The sequence below is a fragment of the Enhydra lutris genome, unplaced genomic scaffold (assembly GCF_002288905.1).
Source record: "Enhydra lutris kenyoni isolate GAN:26980312 unplaced genomic scaffold, ASM228890v2 scaffoldscaffold27, whole genome shotgun sequence".
Classification (NCBI taxonomy): Eukaryota; Metazoa; Chordata; class Mammalia; order Carnivora; family Mustelidae; genus Enhydra; species Enhydra lutris.
The window spans coordinates 1611034-1635819 of record NW_019154111.1 but is presented as its reverse complement, the minus strand read 5'-3'; the positions used below and the strand labels follow the sequence as shown (position 1 = coordinate 1635819).

Here is a 24786-nt window from a genome sequence, read left to right as displayed (position 1 = left end):
CCTTCAAATATCAATTCCAGAAGCCTCTAGGTTTTATTTGGTATCATGGACCTCAAGAAAATCAAAATATCAGAACAATACTTACCTTACACAATATACATACCTAATAGAACGCATGCATGCTTGCAAGTTTGTTTCCAGATTTTGGAGCTTTTCACAGAACTCCCCAGAAACCCATCTTCCAAATAAGACCCTAAGCACCGGTCCCTGTGAGTTGTTGGGTGGAGGGTAGTCATAGTTTACATTTTATTTTCTTGTTCTCTTAAAGGATGGTAGCCCATGAGATTTTAACTCATTGTGATGTCAAACTCAAGATAATTACAAATCCTTGCTCTCTAGCATTAGCCGCTGTACATTTCCTTGACCCTCCCAATTTCAGGATCTGGTCTTTAGAATTGCAGCTGGCATTTCTACTTGGTTTGGTGGAATGAGGATTTTCCTGGTCCCACTGGCCTTCAAATCTTGGAATCTGTAACCAGGTCCTGATTTCCTAAGGAATAGTAAAGAAATAGTAATTGTGTTCTCGGGATTATTGATGTCCTGTAAAAACTGGCTCCCTTCAGGAGAGCCATGCTCCACAAACAGGTGTCAGTCTTTCTGTTTCCGAAACCCCCCAAAGAATCCACCTTCACCTTGGCACTGTACTGTCCTTATTAAGAAATATTCCTTTCATTTTATACCTAATACTTAGATCTCTTATGTTCATTCTGCCTAAAGAGAAGGTGAAAGTCACAGCCTTCAAGTCCCTCAAACTGTCATATGTTTTTAATCATAGCTGGTGGATTATAGGCCTTCAAGCTGTAGGATTTATGTTAGAAAACATGCTTTTATTTAAAAAAAAAAAAGATTTATTTATGTAAGTAATCTCTATACTCAACATGGGGCCCGACTTACACCCCCAAGATCAGGAGCCCTATCCTCCATCAGATGAGCCAACCTGGTGCCCCAGATAACCTGCTTTTAACGGCATCTGTCTCACCTGCTTTGGGCAGTCTCAGCTGAGATCAAGATTTAACTGTAGACCAGATGATTGGTGTCCCTATTCTGCTGTCCCTGAACTTGGAATATTCTGGGGCAGATCCTACTTAGTGACAGATTCTAAACTATACATTGGCTCGTGTTTGTAACTTCTTCTAAGGTGAAGAGTTCACAGGGGAAGGAATGTCCTAGGAAAATCAGTTTTTTAAAAAAGTGACAGCGGATAGAGTAGTTTGGCCTTGGCCAAAATCTGTTTATTGAATGGAAAAGGGAAGAAGAGCAGAGTACTTCCCCTCATCTTTTATGTTTGTGGGACTCGTGATGAGATAAACTTACTCCCTGCCCCTGACTCCGGCCTCCTGCACGCCTCTGGCCCACTTCCCCTTCTCCCCTGTTATCTAACCTGCCCTGACAGACCTAGGCAGGTGCTCCACAGTCTAAGTAGAAGCTCAGTCCCTCCGTGAAGAGTCCAGGCTTCTGGTGTGATTGACATATCTGTCTGGGAAGTGGGAGAAAGGCCAGAATCCATGGCTGTTACCCCTGCTTCCCACACCCAATGGGTAATAAGGGTGGGGTCAAGGGGATGACACCAAAGCATTATTAGCAGCATCTGGCAGATAGAAATAGCAAAGCTGGAGGAGAAAACTGAAAATCGGATGGGTTGGGAGAGCAGGTCCAACAGATGAGGACTCAGTCTTGGGAAGATACTGAGCTGGGAGCAGCCCAACAGGAAAAGATGGCAGAAAGGCACCAGTTACTCTCTCCGGTGAGTTACCCTCCCGTGTTCCCAGACGTTAGAATCACTCCAACGGCCACCCCTCACCTCTCCACGCGTGGAATAGGGTGCAGATCTGCCACTCCCTGGGAGCACACAGAGCTGCTCTCTGTCCTGGTCTGAGCAATATTTATAGACGGCCCAGTGCCTTGGGGCTGGAAGCCTCCTTGTGGCTATGGAGGGGGACAGTGCCGCTGGCCCTGCTGAGGGAATTCCCTGTGGGGCTGTCCCTCAGGTTCTCCTCCCAGCCCCTCCCCCATACTGCTCTCACACCTGCTTCGACCCCAAGCAGATCAGATGTGGCAGTGGGGGGGGGAGGTCATGTGACAGAGAGATGGCTATAAATAGCTGGGGGTGGGCATGCTGCCCCAGACGCCTTGGGGACAGGCAAGAGGACAGGCTTAAGGAGCCGTACTGGGGGGAGGACGGGGGCAAGCGGGCCAAGGCCTGGCCCAGGGAGGGAACATGGAGCCAGCTGGGTCCCTGCGGCGTGGCGGCGAGCAGAGCTGGTGGGGTAGTGCTCCCCAGTACCAGTATGTGCCCTTCGAACACTGCACCAGCTACGGACTGCCCTCTGAGAGCGGGGCCCTTCAGCACAGGCTCCGGAGGGATGCAGGCCCCCGTGCCAACACCCGCCCCACACAGGTAAAGTCCTAAGGGGAAAGGGTGGTGGAATCAAGGAGAGAGTCGTGTGATGGATTGGGGGAAATTGGGAATTAGGTGAAAAGAGGCAGAAGTGTTAATCTTTTAACTTAAAAAAGTACATGGTAATGTGTTCGAAATACGAAAATCCTTCAAAGGACCGAGCTCAGCCAAGCATGCATTTAGAGACCCATGTGGTTTTATATAACCCTGACTAACGAACACCCGAATCCTGGGGGGACCGGCACAGCGACACATGCTGGCCTAGCTCGTGCTTACATAACCTGCATGGAGTGATAAGCACGGGAACCCACACCCCTGTGTGCAAGCTGTGTCTTACACCCTCACCCCAGTGCAGACACCTTCAGAGCTCTCCCTCCTGACCCTCAGCAGAACATGCACAAACACTTCTGAGAGGGCAGAAGGAAGGTGCTAGGATAAGTAGAGGAAACTAACTGGATTGCTTGTGAGTGATCAAAGATACACCGGGGTCAACAGGAGCGGAAGAAATGCAATCAAACTTTTAGGTGGGAAGGGTTGATCAGATAAGAACCTATTAAGTGGTAGGGGCCTGGGAAGGTAGAAGTGCATGTTCCCGGGGAGAGGGGATTGGGAATGTCCAGGAATATCCAGGAATAACCTCCCTGCCCAGGAGTGGGGAGTGGTGCGTCGCAGACATCTAGAAAGGGGAAATGGGAGGGCACGACCACGGGGAAGCTTCTGAGGTTGCCATGGATCGACAGGGAAGTGAGGGTCAGTGAGGAAAGGCGATTGCAGAGTATCCAGGATGGATCCTGTCAGGACCAGGAAGCCAGACTTTAAAAAGTGTTTTAGCTGAAGATAGGTCCAGGAGCGATTAGGGGGATCTAGACAGGGTGGGGACCTGAGGGGGACTTCACGGGTGATGTCAGCATTGGGGGCCACGAGTCTATAAGAGTCACGCTGCAGTCTTAGTCCCCAACATGAGGCAACCCTGGGGAAAGGGGGCGGCGGGGGCGGGATGGGGGCACAAAGTCAGAGGAAGCTGGAATGGTGAGTGGAAGGGAGGGCGTTTCCTAGGGAAGCTGGAGCCTGCTCTGGCCTTGGAACACAGGGTGAGATTGGACAGAAAGACCCCTGCTCATGGCCTTGGGCTCTTCTCACCCGTGTTCACCAAGCTACCTGGGTGGGGAGAGTGAAAAGTAAAAGGCACTTTCTGCTGACAGTGCGGAGACCAGGCAGACTAGCATGGAGCTTCATGCGGGAAAGGAATGGTAAATTAATTTGGGAAGTAGAGTTGGCTTGAAAGCAAAGACAAGGGGTTTGGACTTAAGTTTTTCTCTGTTTAATTTTCATTATGGAAAATTTCAAACTTAAAAATAGACCCATATGATGAATCCCCAAGCACCCCTTACCCAGCTTCAACAATTAGCAATATTTTTTTGACATTGTTTCAGCTGTCCTTCCCATGCCCAGCCTCCCTGCTCCACACACTGGTGTTTTTCTCTATGAATCCCAGACGCAGCATCCCCTTCAGATTTGGGTCGTCCGTTCCCTCCCCAGACCTGCTTTGATGCTGTGCTCAGCCCTGAACCAGCTGGCTCTGATTTGGCTCTTTTAGGTGTTTCCCAGCCAGGGTTTGGTTTGGAGGACCCCCTCCCTCACCTCCACCAGCTTAGGACCAGAGGCAGCTGAGACAGAAGGTGGAGAGGGACGTGCCCTAAACTGCATGGGTAGTGTCTGCCCTCTGAGGCCAGGTGGGACAGGGAGGGACACACTGTCTCCCTCAGTCACTAACCTCATCCCAGAAGATGAAACAGCCATGAGCCGGGCCGTTAGTGTGCGCCTGTCCAGAACTAGGGTGTAAACGCTGCCACTCATATTGTGAAATCAGATCTCCCTTACCCAGGCTCTCCCAGAACCAGCAACACGGCCTGGCCTGACCCTGGCCTCAGAGGACAGACCTAGTACAGTGGGGGAAGGACAGACTAAAAGCAGTGAGAGCCCTTGCTCCTTCTGCCCTAAACACACATGCCCTGCACAGCAATGAGAGCAGAGGGCTACCAGATCAGAATGGTACCCCTCTGCCCTCCCCACACTTAGTGAGCATCTAGTTATCCTGGTCTAGGGAGTCCCTTACCAGGACTGGCACCTGTTTGTGCACATGAGCACAGGGAGGCAAGGTGGATGGGCTTTCTCTGAGCTTGGCAGAGCATCTGAGGGGCCTCAAGAAAAGCCAGACACACCAAGATGGAAAAACCAAGAGTCACCTTCTTGTCTGTCCTCATGGGTCCATGTGAGGATTCCTAGGAAGGAAGGGGGTGGCTAGGATGGTAGAGAGACAGAGGCTGAAACACCGTAAGCTGGAACAAAACACCTAATTGACATGGATGTCCAGTCTTAGCAGAGTTCCTGTGTCTCTACTGCAGAGTAGGAATTGGCCTCCTTGAAGGCCTCCCTTGACCAAGATGGGCGCAGACAGAGAGAGGGTGAGGATGGACAGGTAGGTAAGGAGTGGAAGCATGCAGAGAGCTCAGGGCGGGTTCGGCCACAAAAGGGTCCTATGCTAGGCCCTCAACACCCAGGAGTTTAAAAAGCTGTTTTCCCTGCAGGTCTCTGTGCTTCCCTCTTATCTATTTCTTCTACCTCCAGCAAAACAGACATTTCCCATTCTCTCTGTGTCCAGATTTATGGTCATTACAAACAGCAATTCTCAGACAAGGAGCAGGACACAGGGATGCCCAAGAAGACGGGCTCCAGTGAGAGCGTGGACAGCAAGGATGAGGATCACTATTCTAAATGTCAAGGTGATGGGGCCTGCGGGCTAAAGGCATCTGGAGTGGAAGGAAGTACAGGGACTAGGAGAATAACTGGGAAATACCCACCCTCCACCCTCCCCATATCCACACTGGAGTCCTCCTCCTAGCAACAAGGAAAGGCATCCCTCCCTGTCTCCTCTCACTTCGCCTTATTCCCTACTCTCCCACTCGCCCCCCAGGAAACAAGAGTTTTAGAAGGCATTCAAGTATCCCAAGGGGAATTGGACTGGGGTGCCTTTGGAAGGGACAGGGGCACAGCTGGCAGAGAGGTGAATAGAAGCTTGGTGAATGAACCATACAGCAAGACCCTGGGGGCCCCGCTCTTCCAGTCCAGTCCTCAGTCAGAGCCCACAGTGGTGACTGGATAGCTGCTCTCCTTTGCCCTTCCCTCTTCTCAGGCTGTGTCCACCGCCTGGGACATGTGATGAGAAGAAAATTAGGAGAAGACTGGATCTTTCTGGTGCTCCTGGGACTGCTTATGGCTCTGGTTAGCTGGAGCATGGACTATGTCAGTGCCAAAACCCTTCAGGGTAGGTTTACCGTGGCCCTTCAGCCTCTCCCTCACGATGGCTATTTCTTGAGTTCCTACCTAGGACAAGTTGGGTGTTCGGGGAGGCGGGTGTTGCCCAGAGGAGATCTGGCCCAGGATAAGAACAGATCTGGACCCAGATCCATTTCTCCTGCCCCTTTACCTGCTACCAGCCAAGCTGATGGTGCCCCTCTAATTAGGTGACCAACTCATCCCCATTTTCCCAGGCCTTTTTTGGTTTGAGCACTGACCACCCCGAGTCCCAGGCACCCCTCAGTTCTGGGCCAGCCGGCACAGTTGCTAACAGTGTGCCTGCTCAAGTGGGGTCGGCAGCATCGTCGGGGCATGAGGACGTTCACGGCACACCGGTGCGCTGCAGCCGGGGGGGAGTGGCGACATCCCCGCCACCCTGGGACTGAACCCAGGCTCGTGTCTCTGCAGCCTACAAGTGGAGCTATTACCAGATGCAGCCCAACCTGCCTCTGCAGTACCTGGTCTGGGTCACCTTCCCGCTAACTCTCATCCTCTTCAGTGCCCTCTTCTGCCACCTCATCTCTCCCCAGGCTGTTGGTGAGAACTGACCCCATCCTCCCCGTGTCATGTCGTCAGCACAATCTCATTGGCCTCCAGACCTTTCCAGTCCACTTTCTCCTCCTCCCAGCCCTCCTGACAACCCTTTCCCCTGCCCTGCCATCGTCCCCCCACCCACCCCCATGGCCAAGTCCACTGTCTGGACATTCCTCTCCCTTTGAACCTCTTGTTGGAAGCTGCGCATAATCATTCTTTGACCCTTCTAGGCTCTGGAATCCCTGAAATGAAGACAATACTCCGTGGGGTGATCCTGAAGGAGTATCTCACCCTCAAGGCCTTTGTGGCCAAGGTTGTGGCCTTGACTGCGGGGCTGGGCAGTGGCATTCCTGTGGGGAAGGAGGTAGGTCCACTGGTACTCCAGCAGAGGGCAGCACTGAGCCCAGAGGGAGCCCCGGGCCCAGGAAGAGGCAGTGCCAAGGGGCACTGGGGAAGGAAATCAATACTCGGGAAGTTCCTAGTCCTGACGCAGAATGACCGACCTGTCTGAGCTGGTAGGGACTTAGAGCGGAGCCTCCAGCCTGGGCACTGTGGACATTTGGGGCTGGATAATTCTTGGTTCTGAGGGGCTCCCCTGTGCATTGTAGGAGGTTAACAGCACCCCTGGCCTCTACTCCCTAGATGCTAGGAGTGCCCCCCCAGTTTTGACAATCAGAATATCTCCAGACACTGGCAAATGTCCCCGGGGTTGGGGGAATAGAGAGTCTCCCCCAGCTGAGCACCAATTTCCTTGTTTTAATATGTGGAAGCTGAGACCCAGAAAAAGGCTGTGCTTTTTCCAAGGTTCCGCTGCTGTGCATTCTTGCCCTGCTACAATCGGGGATCCACATGGCAGCCAGAGTCGTCTTTCCAAAAAGCAATCAGTACTGGCTGACGTTTGCTTCGGAACTTCTAATGGCTTCCCAGTCTTCTCACAATAAAACCCCAACTTCTTACTGGGGCCTAGGAGACCTGTGCTGATCTGGCTTCTCTTTGGTCTCTGGGCCTCTCAAGCTGCCCTTCGTTCACTGTGTTTGGGTGACAAGCTCTTCCCGTCCCTCAACCACACAAGCTGTTCCTGTACCAGGGCTCCTGCCCCTGCTGTTCTCTGTTCCTCCTGACATGCATGTGGCTCCCAACCTCATCTCAGTGGAGATACTTCTCAGTTGTGATGGCTGAGTGCCTTCTCTAGTCCCCCACTGTACCCTCGTCTGTCCTGTCTCCTCCTCCCCTCACCCTCCCTCATCTTCTGTCCCCAGAGCTTCCCTGAGATGCTGGTCCACCCCACCCCTTGCTCTCTGGATTGTAGATCCCGAGGGCACACCCTCTGTCTTGCTCACTACTGTATTTTGGGCACCTTGCTCAGTGCCTGGAGCCACAAATCTCCCATCTGGACCCCCAGCCCCTGACCTGTCCACTCCTTCTCTCTCTCAGGGCCCTTTTGTCCACATCGCCAGCATCTGTGCTGCTGTCCTCAGCAGGTTTATGTCGATGTTCTGTGGAGTCTATGAGGTAAGGTTGAGAAAGTAAAATGAGGGAGGGGCTGTGTGTGTTCGGGGCCTCGGGAGGGCTGTCTGTGCTGGGCTGGCCGCGATGCTGACGTGGGGCACTGCGCTAACCCACGCTCCCTTATCCTCTTCACACACACCCCCACCCGCCTACCCCAGCCACATGTTGCCATCCCCAAGACACCCCTCCCTTCTTGATCCACACCCCTGCTCCAGACCTGCACCCTGGCCAGTTCCTCTGCTGCCCTCCTGTCTAGCCCTGTCCCTTGGTCTCCCTAGCCCCCACCCCATCCCTCATGAACACTGCTGCCAGCCCCAGCCCTCTACTCTCCTCGTCCTGCGTGCTTCTCTGTTGCAGACCGTGTCTGGGCAGCTTGATCTCCTGGTGTCGGCCTGTGCGGTGGGCGTGGGATGCTGCTTTGCAGCCCCTATTGGAGGCAAGTCCCACTTCCTCCCTACCCTGTTCCCCGAGCACGACTTGGAAGGGGGTTGGAGTGGCTGCCTAACCTTTGGGGTGGAGAGGGAGCTCGCCAACGGGACTAGTGGGTGGGCATTCAAAGAGTGACCCGGATCGCAGCCCCTGGCTTGCAGGCACCCATACTTCTCTACCAGAGGGCTGTGTGTTCCTTTGTGGCTGGCGGCTGGTTTATGCGGGCTTTATTGGTACTGTTTGTCTGGAGTCCTTTCTGTTTCTCTTGCTACTGACATTTCTTGCCCTGGGCCATCCCCATCTCCAGCCCCTCTCTGATGATCACTTATTGGCTGACGTGCCTTCCACATATTTATCTTTTATTTCATTTTCTGTGTTTGGACTTGCGCTATGAGGTCACTTCCTGTTTGCCAAACTAACTGAGTTTCACTTGGCCTGGGAATCACTGGGGAGGAGGGGGCCACGCTGATTCCCTGTGACTTAAGCCTCCCCTTCTACCTTATTCCCCACCCTTGCTTGTTCTCCATTCCTCTCTGGCCCCCTTCCCTGCCCCTCCCATCTGTCTGTCTGTCTGTCTCTCCCCTAGTAGCAGCCATACTATTACACTGACATGCTGACCGTGGGCTGCGCGGTAGGAGTCGGCTGTTGTTTTGGGACGCCACTTGGAGGCAAGTATCCACCCCTCCTATATCAGTCCACTGCCTAGGCTGGCTCTCCAGCCAGGTTTTGTCAGCATCCCCAAGTGCAATATTGCCACTTAAAATGGAAGTATGGCAAGAATAGCGAACTTTTCCTGAGTATTTACTATGTGCTAGTGACATTCTACGTGTCTCTCTACATTCACTCCTGCTAAAAGCCATATGAGAGCCACAGTGCAGAGGAGAGGAAGGAGAAAACTGATTATAGAGAGGGTAAGGGACTTGAGCGAGTGGGAGAGCCAGGAATGAAAACCGGAGCAGCCTCCCGGTTTCTGTCCTTGTCTTAAATAAAGCCTGTCGATATTGTTGGACATGTTTGCCCTCCACTTACGACTACGTCTTCTACCAGGGGACTCTCCGTGGTTTGTTCTCCAAGGAAAAACTTCCATTTGTGCGTGTTGTTAGGACACGGGTGTGTAGGTGGGCCTTAGACTCACGGTCAGCTTTCACGAGGGCTACAGATGGGAGTTAAACCCCGTAGCTCCCTGATAGCAGCTTAAACCTGATGTTAGCTCTTTCTGCATGTAGAAGGCAAAGGGTGGTTTTTCGGACTGTCACCTGTGTCCTGGAACACGAACAAATGGGTCCGGACAGGGAGAGCAGCTGTACCTGTTTGTTTACGACTCAGTGCTAGCTGTAATGGGATGAGCGCAGGTGGGATTACACGGATCCTTCATTAGAGTCATTGGATTCCAGCTGACAGCTGGGGAACAAAATTGCTGGAAAAGCCTATGCTTCTTCCACACACCTGCTGTGAGAGGTATCTTTTCGATTATGAAAATGTCGTCAGTGCCTTCGTAGAGGAGTGTCAGGTAGCTAACAGGACCTGGCTCAGGAATGACGTAGGGATAAGCGTTCAGAGTGAATGAAAGTGTGTCCTGCTCGCTTATCCTGACGCTGCACAGCCCGCACAGATCAAGGAGGTCACATCAGCTAGCATCCCTCTGCACTCTGGCTCTTGTCATTGAAGTCACCAGTCCCCATGAGTGAGGGGTGTGTCTGAATTTCCGTACAGGTTAGACATCACACACTTACATTTATTCCCACTTTCACCTTTGCTTACTCTTTTCGCCTTACAAATCCAGAAGATCTAAAAACAGACAGGTAGACTTTTTAAATTTTGGTTGTAATCAGCCAGATTCTTTTAAAATGAAGAGAATCTGGGTTTGGGGTTTTTTGTTTTGTTTTGTTTTGTTTGCATAAAACTGGAATTTCTAGGATGAACAAGGAAGGTTCTCTAGGTTCGGTAGAGACTATAGGAAAGATAAGAGAGTTACAGATAAAATATGCCTCTTGATGTGAGAAAAGGTTCAGGACTGAAAAATTGAGGTGCCATTTTCAGGATGTTTATATTGAATACAAGTAATAAATGTCCTGCCAGGTAGTTTTATTTGATTGTTTTCCTTTTTTTTAATGATCATAGAATAATCCTGAAAGAAAAACAATTAGTAGTAAGGTAATTTATTCGCTACGTAGCCAACTCTTAATTCCTTACACCACTGCAAAAAGAATGCTTCCACATTCTGCTAAAACAGCAAACATCCTTTTTCTTCCATCATCTGTCCTCTGGGTACTGTGCTCCCAGGCGCTCACAGCTGAGAGGGTGGCTGGGCTGACAGACCGGTCCTCCAGCCCACTCAAAGATGTGTCTCCAGGGCCTCTTGGGCAAAGTGCAAAGAAGGCTGTGAGGACAGGGTGCTCTGGACAGAAGAAAAGGCATCGCATAGTCACGATCTGGGGGCTCTAATCACAGGAGATGAGAGAATCACTAGAGGATGCAGGGGAACTTATGGGCTGCATCGTGAGGGTCCTCAGCGGCCACACACGAGAACATAGATTCTGTTCTCCAGGCTAGACTTTGTCCAGTGTGTTTTACAGAACATAGTTCTCCACGGTGTTAATAGATGTAACATGTGAAAGGGCCCCAAGGTCAAATAAGTTGGAAGATGCTATGTTAAACAGACCGGTTTTTTTTTTGAACTGGAGAAGTGACCAGAATGTTGGCTATGCTGGGAGGCATTGTGAATATGCAAACTGTGGCTCAAACACAGCCCTTCCCACAGAATCCCTTTAGCGAGGAACTTCTCCTGAGGCTCCTAGTATCTCACAGATGGACTTTGGGAGATTCGGCCATGGGCGAAGTGGAGCCACTAAAGAATTCTGAACAAGGAAGTGATATGTCAAACTGCGTTCGTCCCATCCCTTTGGCAGAAGTGTGCGGAATAGAACTGGCCCGTGGATTAACAGGATTCATCTGAGATTAACAAGAAAACCATTGTAGCCCTAATGCTAGATGATGAGAGAGTGAACTGGATGGGGGCAGAGGAGAGAGAGAGAGAAGGGGATGATACATACGTAGTGATAGGAGGTCAAATTGATGGGACCTGGAGGTTGATTTTGTGCAAGGTTATAAAGGATGAGAGAGGAAGAGGAATTTGGGCCAGTTCCCAAAGTTCATTTCGAAGAAAACTGGATGGCCAGTGGTGCTAGTAAGCCAAACAAGGAATATAGGAAGTGAAAGAGGTCTGGAGGAGTTGATCAATTTTACTTTATTTTTTTAAAAAAGAGAGATTTGTTTATTTATTTTGACAAAGGAGAGAGAGGGGAGGGGTGGAGGGGCAGAGGGAGAGAACCTTCAGGCAGACTCCCTGCTGAGCCCTGCGCTCCATCCCTCCACCCACGAGGTCCTGACCTGACCCGAATCCAAGAGTCAAGAGTCGGACGCTTTACCAACTGAGCCTCCCAGCTGACCCCGGTTTTACTGTAGATAGGTTGAGTTTGAAGTTCCTGTGGCAGAGCCAAGTGATACCAAATAGGCAGCCAGATGGGTGAGGTTGAGGTTCAGGAACTGAGCTGGAAACATCACTCTGCGACCCAGTAGCATGGAGGCGGCAGCTGAAGCCGTGGGCATAAATGGAGCTAAGAGAGTGCGTCTGTGAGTAGCAAGGACAGGACACCAAGGCAAGGAAGGCCCTAGCCTGGGCGGAGGCAAAGGAGCCAGAGCAGGGGCACAGAGAACATCCAGGGTGCCAGGAGAGAGCCAGCTCCAGAACCTTAGAGACTAGAGAGTTTGCAAAAGCTGTTTGTGTTTGTAAGGCTTTGTTTGCTTTTAGAAGCACATTTTCTGTTTGGCTCTGATGAATATTAAAACCAGTTCTCATTCCTGAGGATACAGTGACAGACTGCTAGGGAAGGCATCCCAGAACCACCTCGTAGGAAAGAAAATCTAGCCTGGGGTTTCAAAAAAAATGGTTGTAAAATATGCATAAGTTGGATAGCTTACACCCCAGCAAATCAAAGCTGGTTTGGTTTTATTACTACTCAAGAAAAGGAGAGACTTGCCCCACCTGCTTCCCCACTGTGTCAAATCATCCTTTTAGCCCGAGGACACAGATGCCTCACCTGATGTGATTTGAGGAGCAGGGGCAGAAGGGGTGGCTGGCAGCTCTCTCTGCCCCCAATTCCACCGTCCCTCGCTCCGTTTTCTGAAATTTCACCCGTTCTGTTCTCTTTTGTTCTCTTTCCTTCCCATCCTCTCCTCACTGTTCATACACAGAATAGGCACTAAGGCTTGATAATGTACCAGGCATGGGATTAGGTGGGGGGCTCCAAGGAATTTTTGATCCTAGAGAGAACTCTGAGATGGAAACAAATCACTCTGTCTGCAAGTGGCAAGTGCCCCAAAGTCCCAAACTCTGAGACAGGAAGGTGATGAGAGGGGCCTTTTCTACTTGATGAGGGGTGCTGGGAATGCCTTCTGGGAGAGGGTGGCGTTTGAGCTCACCACTAGGGCCCTTCTGCCAAGTGCTGCAGCTACTAGATGAGCGGGTAATGGTTGGGCCCCCACCCCCTCACCCCCGTGCTGCAAGTAACTTCCTGTGACTGTGAAATAGAGGGGGGACTCTTGAGGAATTTGAGAAATGTTACTTCAAGTACAGAACAGGGAGAAAAAATGGCTGGGGTGGGAGATGCTCCCTGAAGGGGAAGAGGGGAGCCGGTGGGGGTCTCAGGCAGGCCAGCAACTGTCCACCATGGGGAGAAAGGAGGAGACAAACCTCATCTGGCTCATGGCCTCTCATGGGGCCAAGTTCTTGTCCATTTATCTGATGATATGCCTCAGTTCCCTGGTTTCTCCTCCTCATTTCTGATAAAGATTTGTCATCAATTTTTACTTTGCATCTAATCAAAGTCCACTCCCTTATTCTTAATATGTCAAAGGTTACTTTTTTTTCCGTCTCTTGAATTTTGGTTTTATGCCCTCCTTAGCATTCCTTACTTTGTCCCTCCCCATGCCTACTGTTGGTCTGTGTATCTACCAACTCATTTTCCAGTCCACTATCTGCTCTTGGAAACAGTAGTGCTTAGGACTTTTGATTAGCTTTCCTCCTATCTCACTCACCTTTTTCTTAAGCAAAATTGTTTTTAACTTCTAGCTTCTTGGTTTTTCTCCTTATTTGGTTCTTTAAGTCAGATTTTTAATGTTGGTTTTGTTTTTTTTGTGTGTGTGTGTGTTTTTTTGTTTTTTTTTTTTCATAAAAATCTCTGGGTGAATCTTCTACTTTCTTTTCTTGGAACATTGAGTATTGTCAGCTCTCATGAAGTTTTGTTGTTGTTTTTTTTTTTAAGATTTTATTTATTTATTGGACAGACAGAGATCACAAGTAGGCAGAAAGGCAGGCAGAGAGAGAGGAGGAAGCAGGCTCCCCACTGAGCAGAGAGCCCAATGCGGGGCTCAATCCCAGGACCCTGGGATCATGACCTGAGCCGAAGGCAGAGGCTTTAACCCACTGAGCCACCCAGGCGCCCCTCTCATGAAGTCTTTTTGTGTTCATTTTGGTTATTTGTTCTTTATAAACTTGCCCTATGGTATATGGCGCATGGGAGGAATGTGAAGGAGAGTCCCTATAAATCCTGAGCTCTGCTTGGCAACGCTGCTGCGCACCTGCTCTGGAAAGGTTCTCTCTCCTAACTTCTCTGCAGAAACTTGCGTAACTGTGGACATGTGACAATTGTGAATCCCACCCAACCCTACTTTCTAAGGGAGAGAGAGGGAGGACCACCTGATCTTCCTGGTTTGTGGGTTGAGGACCACCCCTCCTCCCCCCCCCTCCCTGTATCTTTGTTGGACCACATCCCCGGCCTGCAAACCACTGCCAGCAGGAGCCAGTGTATGGTTTAGAGCACGAGGTTCCAGGAGACCATTACTTCCCACTACTGTTCCCTCATGATTCGGGTTTCAGCAAAAACACCTCAGGCCCGCAGGTGGGAGAGTGTCGCGGAGAGCTTCTCCTTTCCTCTGCACCTGACTACCTCCACGCCCCTGCAGGAGTGCTGTTCAGCATCGAGGTCACCTCTACCTACTTTGCCGTGCGGAACTACTGGCGAGGATTCTTTGCGGCCACGTTCAGCGCCTTTGTTTTCCGCGTACTGGCCGTGTGGAACAAGGATGCAGGTAACAGGGCAGCCTGGGGTGGAGGCTGGAACTGGGGTGGGGAACAAATCTCCTTGGGGCCGTTTAGAAAAGGAATGGATGCCATTATTTGGAAAGAGGGCCCAAGGCCCAAGGATATAGGGCAAAGATCTAGGTCATAGCCTGGGAGGAAGGAAAGAGCTGACCCTCAGCTGATGACTCCAGCCTCCCCCATCCCCACTCCCAGCACCGTGTTTCTGTGGTGCTCCCACCATGATGCCTGGCCTTTCCATCCCACAGTCACCATCACTGCTCTCTTCAGAACCAATTTCCGAATGGATTTCCCCTTTGATCTGCAGGAGCTCCCAGCCTTCGCCATCATCGGGTCAGTGGAGTTGGCTGCTTGGGAGTGGTGAACAGGGCGTGGGTGCGGTGTCAGCCGGAAGGGTCCCCGGCTGGAAGAAGGTGGGGCAGACCTGGATAAGTGTGAATTGCTGAGGGCAAGAGGGCAGAAAGGGAGGGTGGACACCTGGTATTTGTCTCCCGCTGAGGGCAGGTCTGCGAAGAGGGTTCAATTGCTGTATAACTTATGCCCTCAGGATTTGCTGTGGCTTCCTGGGAGCTGTATTTGTGTACCTGCATCGCCAAGTCATGCTCGGTGTCCGAAAGAACAAGGCCCTCAGCCAGTTTCTGGCGAAGCAGTGAGTCACTGCCCTTCTGTGTCCTGCCCGTTTCCATTCTGCTTTCTCCATGAGCCCCTCCCTTTTAATCTTTGTCAAAGGCCGTCCTTGCCTGTAGGTGGCTTGCGATGAAATATAGGAACCCAATATACCACACAGGGGAGCAAGGGGTGTGGTCTGCCCCTTAAAAGTTGCTTTTTGGTGACAAGAATGTCATGTGTTTAAAGAGCTGAGGCTGCGTGGGCCCAGCTCGCTGGCTCAGCGTGGCGTCCCCTGGGGCTAACTTGCAGGGTTCCAATCTGTTTCTTTTTCAGCCGCCTGCTGTATCCCGGAATAGTCACCTTCATCATTGCCTCATTCACCTTTCCGCCAGGAATGGGTCAATTCATGGCTGGAGAGGTCAGCTCCAAGGAGTCTGGGGGGTGGGAGGGGTCACGTCACTGAGCACATGACCAGACTCAGCCAGGGCAGGGCCACAGCAGACATTCCTCAGGCTTCTGAGCTCTTTTGCTCAAGGGTAGAACCTCTCCCCTGAGAGAAGAGCAGGAGGGCCCCTCGAACAATGAGACTGGGGGAGCAGTTCTGTACAGAGCGCTAGTATCTGACATCCTTGGAGACCTCCCCCTTTTACTTCCTCCTCTCACAGCTGATGCCTCGTGAAGCCATCAGTACCCTGTTTGACAACAACACGTGGGTAAAGCATGTGGGTGACCCTGAAAGCCTGGGCCGGTCGGCCGTGTGGATCCACCCACAGGTCAATGTGGTCATCATCATCTTCCTCTTCTTTATCATGAAGGTACCCCTCCTTGCACTCCTAACCCCTTAAGCTCCTGTCCCTTTTCAGCCGGGAACCCACGGTTTGCATAAGAACTTCACTGGGGCTTTGTCCAACCTAAAGAGAAATAGCTATGCTCCCATAGCCTAGGTGAGTTGCTCACCTACAGAAGTGAGCCCAGATCTGGGTTAATTGCTCCCTTCATGTCAACCTAGCAATGTTGCCATAATTACCATAAGCCTGCTAAAGGTTCCACTTGCTAAATGACCAAGATGTCACAGCAGCCTAGTAAATGAGGAAGAGACAGGGTTGAGCAACGTAGATAACTGTGTAAACACCTGACATAAATTAACCAAATCCCCCACATATTAGATAATTAGGTACTTCATTCTCCTATATCCAATTATCTATCTTTAGATGATTTGCATATCCATTTGTCCCTACCTAGTGGGTAATCTCTTTTCTAGAATTGCCAAAGAGATTAAATATTTAACTCAATTTTTTAGTGACTATAAATAATTTTTAAGACTTTATTTATTTATTTAGAGAGAGCATGCTCATGAGCTCAGAGAGGAACAGAGGGAGCAGGAGAGAGAGAGAATCCTACCCAGACTCCCTGCTGAGCATGGAGCCCAACATGGGACTCAATCCCACAAACCTAGGATCATGACCTAAGGCAAAAATCTAGAGTCAGACACTTAACTGACTGAGCCATGTAGGCGCCCTATAAGTAATTTTTTTTAAAGATTTTTTATTTTTTTGAGAGAGAGAGAGAGCACAAGCTAGGGGAGCAGCAGCAGGAGAGGGAGAAGCAGACTCCCTGCTGAGCAGGGAGCCTTATGTGGGGCTTGATCCCAGGACTGTGGATTCATGACCTGAGCTGAAGGCAGATGCTTAACCAGCTGAGCCACCCAGGTGCCCCTCTATAAGTAATTTTTATACATGTTGTTATTTCCCCTTTTGCTGGTGAGACCATGAGGATTTTGCCACTTGCAAGCTATTTTCTTTTCATCTCAATTAGGAAACCAAAGCTGGCCTCTTCCACATCTTCATAGGCTTCTCAGTCACTGCTTTATACAAGCACACTCTTATTTCCACCCCCAGTTGTGACATCTATTATAATTGCTGCTTTCCCCATCTTGTTTTCTTTCTCAGTGATTGCCTTATTACAAATCCTATGTCTTGCTTGAATGATCCAACATTTTCCTCTGTACATTAAGGTTCTCATTCAAAAGTTCGTCCACACTGAACGTTCATGCTTTTGAATATTCACTTATTCATGACACATTTTTTGAATCTATATTTTCCCAGGATATGAGTCACTAAGTTATATTTACATTATAATAGCTGTCATGGGTTCATTTATTCCATAAATGTTATTACACACCTACCGTGTGCCAAATATATAATATTTGATTGTTGTACTTTGGCAAAGCTCATGTTATGGTTGAAAAAAATGTCTTTGTTTTTGGCTGCTCCTTTAATGTACTTGTCAAGGACCCTGTGATTAAAGACACCAGGTGCTTGACACACCAGGTTCCAACTTTGTGACTTATATTCTCAGGATTTGCTCTGGGTTTCTAGAAACTGCATCTCTGCATGTTCTTTCCCGTTCCACTCCGTGTGGGTTCAGGGGGTTGGCAGCTTCAATATTTTGTACACCCACTTTATTACCTTCAAGAGATTTGATATTTTCATTGTAAGTAAGTTCTCAGCCTTGTTAAGGAATTGACTTTAGGACTTTCAATACAGAGTTCCTCTTCTCTAACTTATACATCCCAGCTTCCTGTAAGTAACCAAATCCAAGCTTTGATAGCCTCTCAGGATTTATTGTTCAAGGATAATGATTGCGTTTTCCTGATGTTCCTCTAGACTGAACTATATGGTAACTTTGGGATCATGCATATTTTTAAAATGTCAAGCTCTTGCAAAGTTTTGTAGAAACAAAATACCATATATTTTTCAACATTTCCCCTACACCTCACCTCACCTCCCCAGATTCCCAAGTATGTATCTGGATTTGACTTCACAGATTAAAGTTTATTCTGGGAGGCCTACTTGGATTGTACAGCAGGACTCAACTGTATGTCGCTATTATTAATTTCTCACTGAATCACATCCTTGATAATGTTTACATCATGCACGTAACAGGGAAAGAAGCTCACATACTTCCTGGGCTATATTTCAAGCCTCACAGTTTGCATCAGGCCTATGCCATTCCATAATATTTAAAAATGTAGGGGCATCTGGGTGGCTCAGTGGGTTAAGACCTCTGCCTTTGGCTCAGGTCATGATCTCAGGGTCCTGGGATTGAGCCCTGCATTGGGCTCTCTGCTCAGTGGGGAGCCTGCTTCCCTGCCTCTCTCTCTGCCTGCTTGTGATCTCTGTCTGTCAAATAAATAAATAAAATCTTAAAAAAAAAAATGTAACTAACACCACTCATTGCTATAAATCCATGGTATTGTCCAATTATCACTGCTTCAAGCATTTTCACTTTTCTGTTATTGGACACATATGCATCCATCCCTTTATCTAGTCCTAAGTGTAGGTGATAGGCTACATAACCAAATTAGAATATAAAAGTGACTGGAACTATTTTTCCAGTCTGGTTTGAAATTTAGCCTGTGTGGGCTTCCGGCGGTATTCACACAGGCAGATAAGATTCTCCCCTATTGATGAAGGGAATTTCCATCTTCCCCAGTCTTAAGACATGGAAATACCAGCATGTTGTAAGTTAACAGCTGGGTATCATGGGTATGAATAAAATTACAACTTCTCAGTTTCCCTATCTAATAAGTCTAAAGTCAGTACCTAGTATCACTGACCAGCATAGCCTGAGGCTCTGTAGAATTCTCTGTGGCACTCCTTCTGTGAAGGGTCTGACTAAAGTAGAATCTGTCATGGTGGGACTCTAGCTTCCTAGTTCTCTAGCGCTGGGTGTTTAAATTCTTGGGAGTTATTTGTGTTCTACATTATTTACATTGCATCTGGATCTTTCCTTTGGTGTGCTAATAGCTCGAAAAGTTTGCTAAACTTGGGTCATTCTTTGTCCTTAGGAGTTGCTCACTTCAGGGCCCTCAGATCCTCATCTGTTCTTACACATATCTTGGAGGACAATCCAGAATTCATCCTCTGAAATCAGACCTATCGGCCACCTATAATCTGTATTACTGGAGCTTTCAGATTAACCCGAACCTAAAAAATCCCATACGGCTTTCATGTGCTTATTCCAAAGAGATGGTACAAAGTAGTTCAAGGGGTCTCCAGTTGTTACATGTCAAAATCATTTGCAAAGGTTAAGTAAGCTACAAATACCCAGAACTCCGTGTCCACACTGACCGACATGGTGTCTGGTCATCTGCAGGTTCAACAAATTCCCCAACGAGCATTTCTGTTGGGCGTTTCCGCAAATAGTAGCTCTGAGAAGCCTTTTCTGTGTTGCATGAACGCTATTTGACCAAGCTCTCTTCTTTCTTTCCTTCCTTCCTCCTTCCCTCCCCAGTGAACTACCTGCATGCTACCCGCATTGATGAGCACCCCACCAGGACTGAGAGCAGGCAGAGAAAACAAGACACAAGGTTGCTTTATACTCAAGGCTTTCTCAGTCTATAATATCTTCATCTGTACCTTTGACTTGGCCATTATCAGCTGTTTTACATGGTCATATTCTGACATGAAGAAGTATACATTTTTGTCTCATCTCAGAGCTTCTGGGATGAAGCCTTCTTAGAGCCTTTGGCATGGCCTCTTGACATCAGCCCTAGATCAAGGGACTCTTTCTATGGTTCAGAATAGTAAGAAATGTATTTCTCATTAGTTTACAATGCACTTGGTACAGATTTTCAATTACAAATATTTCAATCCTGGCAATTTGTTCTAATTTAGCTGCTACCATCTTTCACCACATGAGTTTGAGATCCTTTTGTAAGATTGGCTTACTTATTTTGGAAGTAATATGTAAAACCTGTTTCTACATTTTCATGGTGTATCTCATATTTTTATTTCTTTTACAGATATTTTAAAGGTTCAACCAATGCTCATTTTTCCATTCTATTTCTCAATTCTTCCACATTTCTTTGCCACAGAATGTATGTGTTACTTTTGCTAAAATTGTTCTGGTTTCTTTTGGAATACTACCTGACAAAGTTGGCCTTTGAGATCTTTTCTGTTGCACTGGCTAACTTTCTCAATGTGTCCTTCCAGTATGGCTAGGATAGATTTGATCTTTTGAACCTCTGTTTAATGTGGTTTGATGTTAAAGGAAATGACTCAGGCAGGACAGTCTTCACTCCAGGTTCCCTTGTGAGGTTTGCCATATAAATGGGTTTATAAATAACTATATATTTAAATTAGTCACATAGGAAGTCACTGAGACTCTAAGATGTCTGACACTTAGAGCTGAGCTCTTTTTCAGAAACAATCTGACCAGGAAAAGATAACCCTCCAGCTTCAAGAGTTTCAGGCTGTTCTGCTGAGGTGAACTTTTTGGGCTAGGAGGGTATAGTATAGGCTATACTATACCTTCTGGAGCAGTGACAGGAATCTTCAGGGGCTCCGCTTCTTGTTCTAGATTGCTTAAAGGCAAATATAGTCATTCCAAGGGGAAACGATCATCAAGAGAACTCTTACAATGTTGTCTTTGGTGGTTTTTAGCCTGGGTGAGCACTCCACGTTTTTTGATTCTGGAGAAAGAGTACAGACAAGATGGCTTCTGGACGAATTAGCTACCCCAGGGTTTCTGTGACTCTTGAGGCAAGAGGAAGGGTTGGAAGTGGGGAGGAAGTGGAATAGGTGTGTGTGTGTGTGTGTGTGTGTGTGTGTGTGTTGGGCAGAGTTGAGAGGGTGTCCTGATACCTCTTTTTACCCCAGTTCTGGATGTCCATCGTGGCCACCACTATGCCCATACCCTGCGGAGGCTTCATGCCTGTGTTCGTACTAGGTAAGTTCTGATGGGAAACCTGGGATCTTGCTGACAGCTGCAATCTAGGGTACTGGGAAATTAAGGAAAGGCCTGGAATGCCAGGGGCTTGTATTTGTTCTTAATGCCCAAGAAGGGATTGGCTCTGAAATATAGAGGATAAGGAACTTGGATCTTTCAACACCTTCCTTCCTTTTGTCTTTCCTCTAGGAGCTGCATTCGGAAGGCTGGTAGGAGAGATCATGGCTATGCTATTCCCTGATGGTATCTTATTTGATGATATCATCTATAAGATCCTACCCGGGGGCTATGCAGTAATTGGTAAGACACATTCCACCCTCTGGTAACCCCTAATAGCCACACGCAAACTCTCCCATGACATCTTTATTCCAGACAAACTACATAATGTGGTTTTAATTTTATGCTATTTGATTCAACTTTCATTCAAATAATCAACCCTTGGCTTTGACTCTCATTAGCTCTTACTGAACGTTTTTGAAGCTTAGTTTCTTTATGTAGAAAAGGGATTATGGGAATTAAATGAGATAATAAGAATGAAAGCACCTAGGATTGTGTCTGAATGTTTGGTAAGGGTTTTTTCCTTCCTTCCAAAGAATTATAGAAACCGCAATGCAGGTGACTGGCTTGGATACTCCCAAACTGCAGATGGGCTAATACTGACAGGACTTTAAAGTACCTGACTAAGAGCAAAGAAACATGGTCTCTACTCATCCCTGTCACTTGTCACCTGGATGACAGTGGAGCAAGTTACCTACCTTTCTGCACCAGAGTTTCTTTATTATAAAATGACTTCTGAGATATCTTACAGCCCTAACATTCTGAGAATCTGTGATAATCTTTTTCACATTAAATCCACAATCCCATCCAACCGAAACCCTGTCTAACAAACACAGTGGCCTGTATAATCCTCAAAATTATTATGCCTCCCCGCTCCTGCTCTTCCCCATCAAAACCCCATAACACCTACAGCCGTGCCGCCCTTAAATATAGAAGCATTAGGCAGCTTTCCAGTGCATATGGTGTCCTTACCCCCCCATCACAGACCTTTACGAAAAGCCTCTTTCATCCATGAGAGTCCTCTGCTCTTATTCCCCATCTTCATGACTCTCAGGTGTCACCCATCTTCCCTGGTGGACGTTTCCCGGAATACATATCTCTTGTGACAGTTTATGTTCTGAAGTATGTTATTTGTACCATCTTGCAGAATTAGTCCTCTCAGTATTTCCCTTTTGTGACTTTTCTTTTTTTTTTTTTTTAAGTAAGCTCTACACCCAACTAGGGACCTGAACTCGCAACCCTGAGATCCAGAGTCACGTGCTCTCTCAATTACGCCCCTGTCGTTTGTGTCTTTTTCCTGTTCTCTTCTCACGTATACCTTCTAGTGACTATTTCTGTTGATGGGAAAACAATGAAAAATAAGATTCTGTTTTCAAAGAGTTCATAGAATCATAACGTTTTAGATCTGCAAGGGCCTTACAACTTATTCAATGACCTTTTTTACCTTAGAGATGATAGTATGGGATTCCAAAAGGATGGAGTTCTACACACACAGTTGAGAAACTATAGAATCAGAATCTGACACAGGTGTTATTACTCCAAGTCCACACCATGAGTCCTGGGTTTTGACTCCCTTCACTCATATATTGTTGACATCAAAACCCGAGGTCCAGTAGAAAATGCTGTCACTGGGTTTTAGAATCCTCAATTAAGAATGATCCAAACTTTTGGGGTGCCTACCTGGTTCAGTCAGTAGAATATGTGATTTTTGATCTGAGGGTTGTGAGTTTGAGCCTCATGTTGGATATAGAGAATATTAAAAAAAAAAATGATCCAAACTTTCAAAAGCAAGGGATAGGACATCACTATCTTCATCTTACAAATGAAAATTTGACACACACAATGATTTTATAAATTGCCAAAAGACACAGAATGAGATCAAAATGATTTGCTGACAGTTTTCTAGCTCCTACTCTTGACAGATGGTTGTGTCAGGAGTGTTGGCACTGACCAGGATCACATCCCGCACGTGGCAGCCCTAACCCACTGGTACATTCCTGTGTCATTCTAGGGGCAGCCGCGCTGACCGGTGCAGTATCCCACACAGTCTCCACAGCTGTGATTTGCTTCGAATTAACGGGTCAGATTGCCCACATCTTACCCATGATGGTGGCTGTCATCTTGGCCAACATGGTGGCTCAGAGCCTTCAGCCCTCCCTCTATGACAGCATCATCCAGGTCAAGAAGCTACCCTACTTGCCTGACCTTGGTTGGAACCAGCTCAGGTCAGGGCACCAGCTGGAATTAGTTCAGGCTTGATGGGGTGGAGGTGGGAGCTGCTGAGATTAGGATCAACATTTGGGAATACTGCTTTTTACTTATTTTTATGTTCCCATGTACTTAATGAGTATTATGAGTGACATGATGCATGGTAAACCTCATGCGAGGAATGGAAGGGACAGCAAAGGAACAAGTTTATGGTGGGGCTAACGCCCCATGCCTTCTCCCCCTGTAGTAAATTCACCATCTTTGTTGAGGACATCATGGTACGTGATGTGAAGTTTGTTTCAGCCACTTGCACTTACCGGGAATTGCAAACCCTGCTCCAGACCACCACAGTCAAGACTTTACCACTGGTTGATTCAAAAGGTGAGTGGGAAGAAAGGAAGCAGACTCCTGAGCTAGTGACCTGAACCAGGGCTCCACAGAGCTGGAGGAGGCACTGTAGCGCGGGCTTATCTTTAGGGATCACCCAGTCTGCCACAGGATACCCAGCTTGTGTTCCTAGTGAACACGATCATCTTCAAGAAGGAAAAATACTGCCAGAACACAAGCAAAAGAAGATAGTTAAAAATGTAGTCAGAGAGGGGCACCAGGTGGCTCAGTGAGTTGAGCACCCGACTCTTGATTTCGGCTGGGGTTGCACTTTCTGGGTCATAATCTCTGGGTCGTGAAATCAAGCCTGAACTGGGCTCCATGCTCAGTGGGGTGTCTGCTTGGGATTCTTTCTCTCCCTCTGCCCCTCCCCACCTTCTCGCTCTCTCTAAAATAAATGAATCTTAAAAAAAAAATTCAGGGCGCCTGGGTGGCTCAGTGGGTTAAGCCGCTGCCTTCGGCTCAGGTCATGATCTCAGGGTCCTGGGATCGAGTCCCGCATTGGGCTCTCTGCTCAGCGGGGAGCCTGCTTCCCTCTCTCTCTCTCTGCCTGCCTCTCTGTCTACTTGTGATCTCTCTCTGTCAAATAAATAAATAAAAAAATCTTAAAAAAAAAATTCAATTAGAGAACTACAGCCGATGCTCTTTAGTCACTGTAGCTATGTCCTTTAAAGTCACTGAACACTGAACTAGGGTTACTATACTGAAACACTGCCCTGGAAAAAATACAGGGTTAGGTTCCTCTCGTCTCATTTTCTTCAACCGATGAATGCATACATTTATTTTATGTGTGTCTCTCTTTAAAGACACCATATTTAGTATATACTGTCGATTCATTAACTAGAATTCATGGCCAACAGGGCTACACCTCATGCCTGAACAAAGCTTACCTAACAGGTATATTTTCTCCATAAGGCACATCACAGCCTTCTTGTTTGGGTGGTAGGGGGAGGGGTGGGAAGGATGTCAAACAGCAGAATCACTAACACAAAACCAACAAAACTGTGAAAATGTGACATTAAATGGACAATGAAAAGAATGCTTGCTTATAATATGAGGGCTGAGAGAAGCAGCAGAATGTTACTTTTCTAACCTCAGCTGGGAACATGTGTGGGGGGAGGCCCCACTGCTGCGCTGTGCAGGTCTGTGAACGATGGTGGCGGCATCTTGAGCCCTAATATGGGGTTTACAAATACCTGTACTTTAGCCAGGAGGCAAATTCGCAAACAGGGCATTCATGAATAGTGAGGCTCCGCTGTAAAACCCTTAGCCCCTTATGTGGTTCTCTTTGCTACTGAGTTGAATGGTAGCTGTTCTTCAATGCCCAACTTGAGGGGCAAATGAAACTGTTCCATATGAAAGAGTGAGTGGTTTTACTCCTTTCTAATTTTTTTAAATAATTTAT

General features: G+C 48.0%; 1 protein-coding gene across 1 annotated transcript in view; it reads left to right on the top strand.

Annotated features, from left to right (window-relative positions):
- The first annotated feature begins 2218 nt into the window (after positions 1 to 2218).
- The window catches only part of LOC111152074 (chloride voltage-gated channel 1), a 29689-nt gene continuing 7121 nt past the window's right edge, over positions 2219 to 24786 (top strand). Inside the window, exons 1-16 of the mRNA XM_022510369.1 lie at positions 2219 to 2398; positions 5061 to 5181; positions 5592 to 5723; positions 6164 to 6292; positions 6520 to 6653; positions 7724 to 7801; positions 8817 to 8895; positions 14252 to 14377; positions 14636 to 14720; positions 14935 to 15036; positions 15330 to 15414; positions 15662 to 15811; positions 20660 to 20729; positions 20919 to 21029; positions 22798 to 23011; positions 23242 to 23375. Of these exons, the coding sequence (XP_022366077.1) occupies positions 2219 to 2398; positions 5061 to 5181; positions 5592 to 5723; positions 6164 to 6292; positions 6520 to 6653; positions 7724 to 7801; positions 8817 to 8895; positions 14252 to 14377; positions 14636 to 14720; positions 14935 to 15036; positions 15330 to 15414; positions 15662 to 15811; positions 20660 to 20729; positions 20919 to 21029; positions 22798 to 23011; positions 23242 to 23375 (1930 nt within the window). The remainder of the gene's footprint in view (positions 2399 to 5060; positions 5182 to 5591; positions 5724 to 6163; positions 6293 to 6519; positions 6654 to 7723; positions 7802 to 8816; positions 8896 to 14251; positions 14378 to 14635; positions 14721 to 14934; positions 15037 to 15329; positions 15415 to 15661; positions 15812 to 20659; positions 20730 to 20918; positions 21030 to 22797; positions 23012 to 23241; positions 23376 to 24786) is intronic.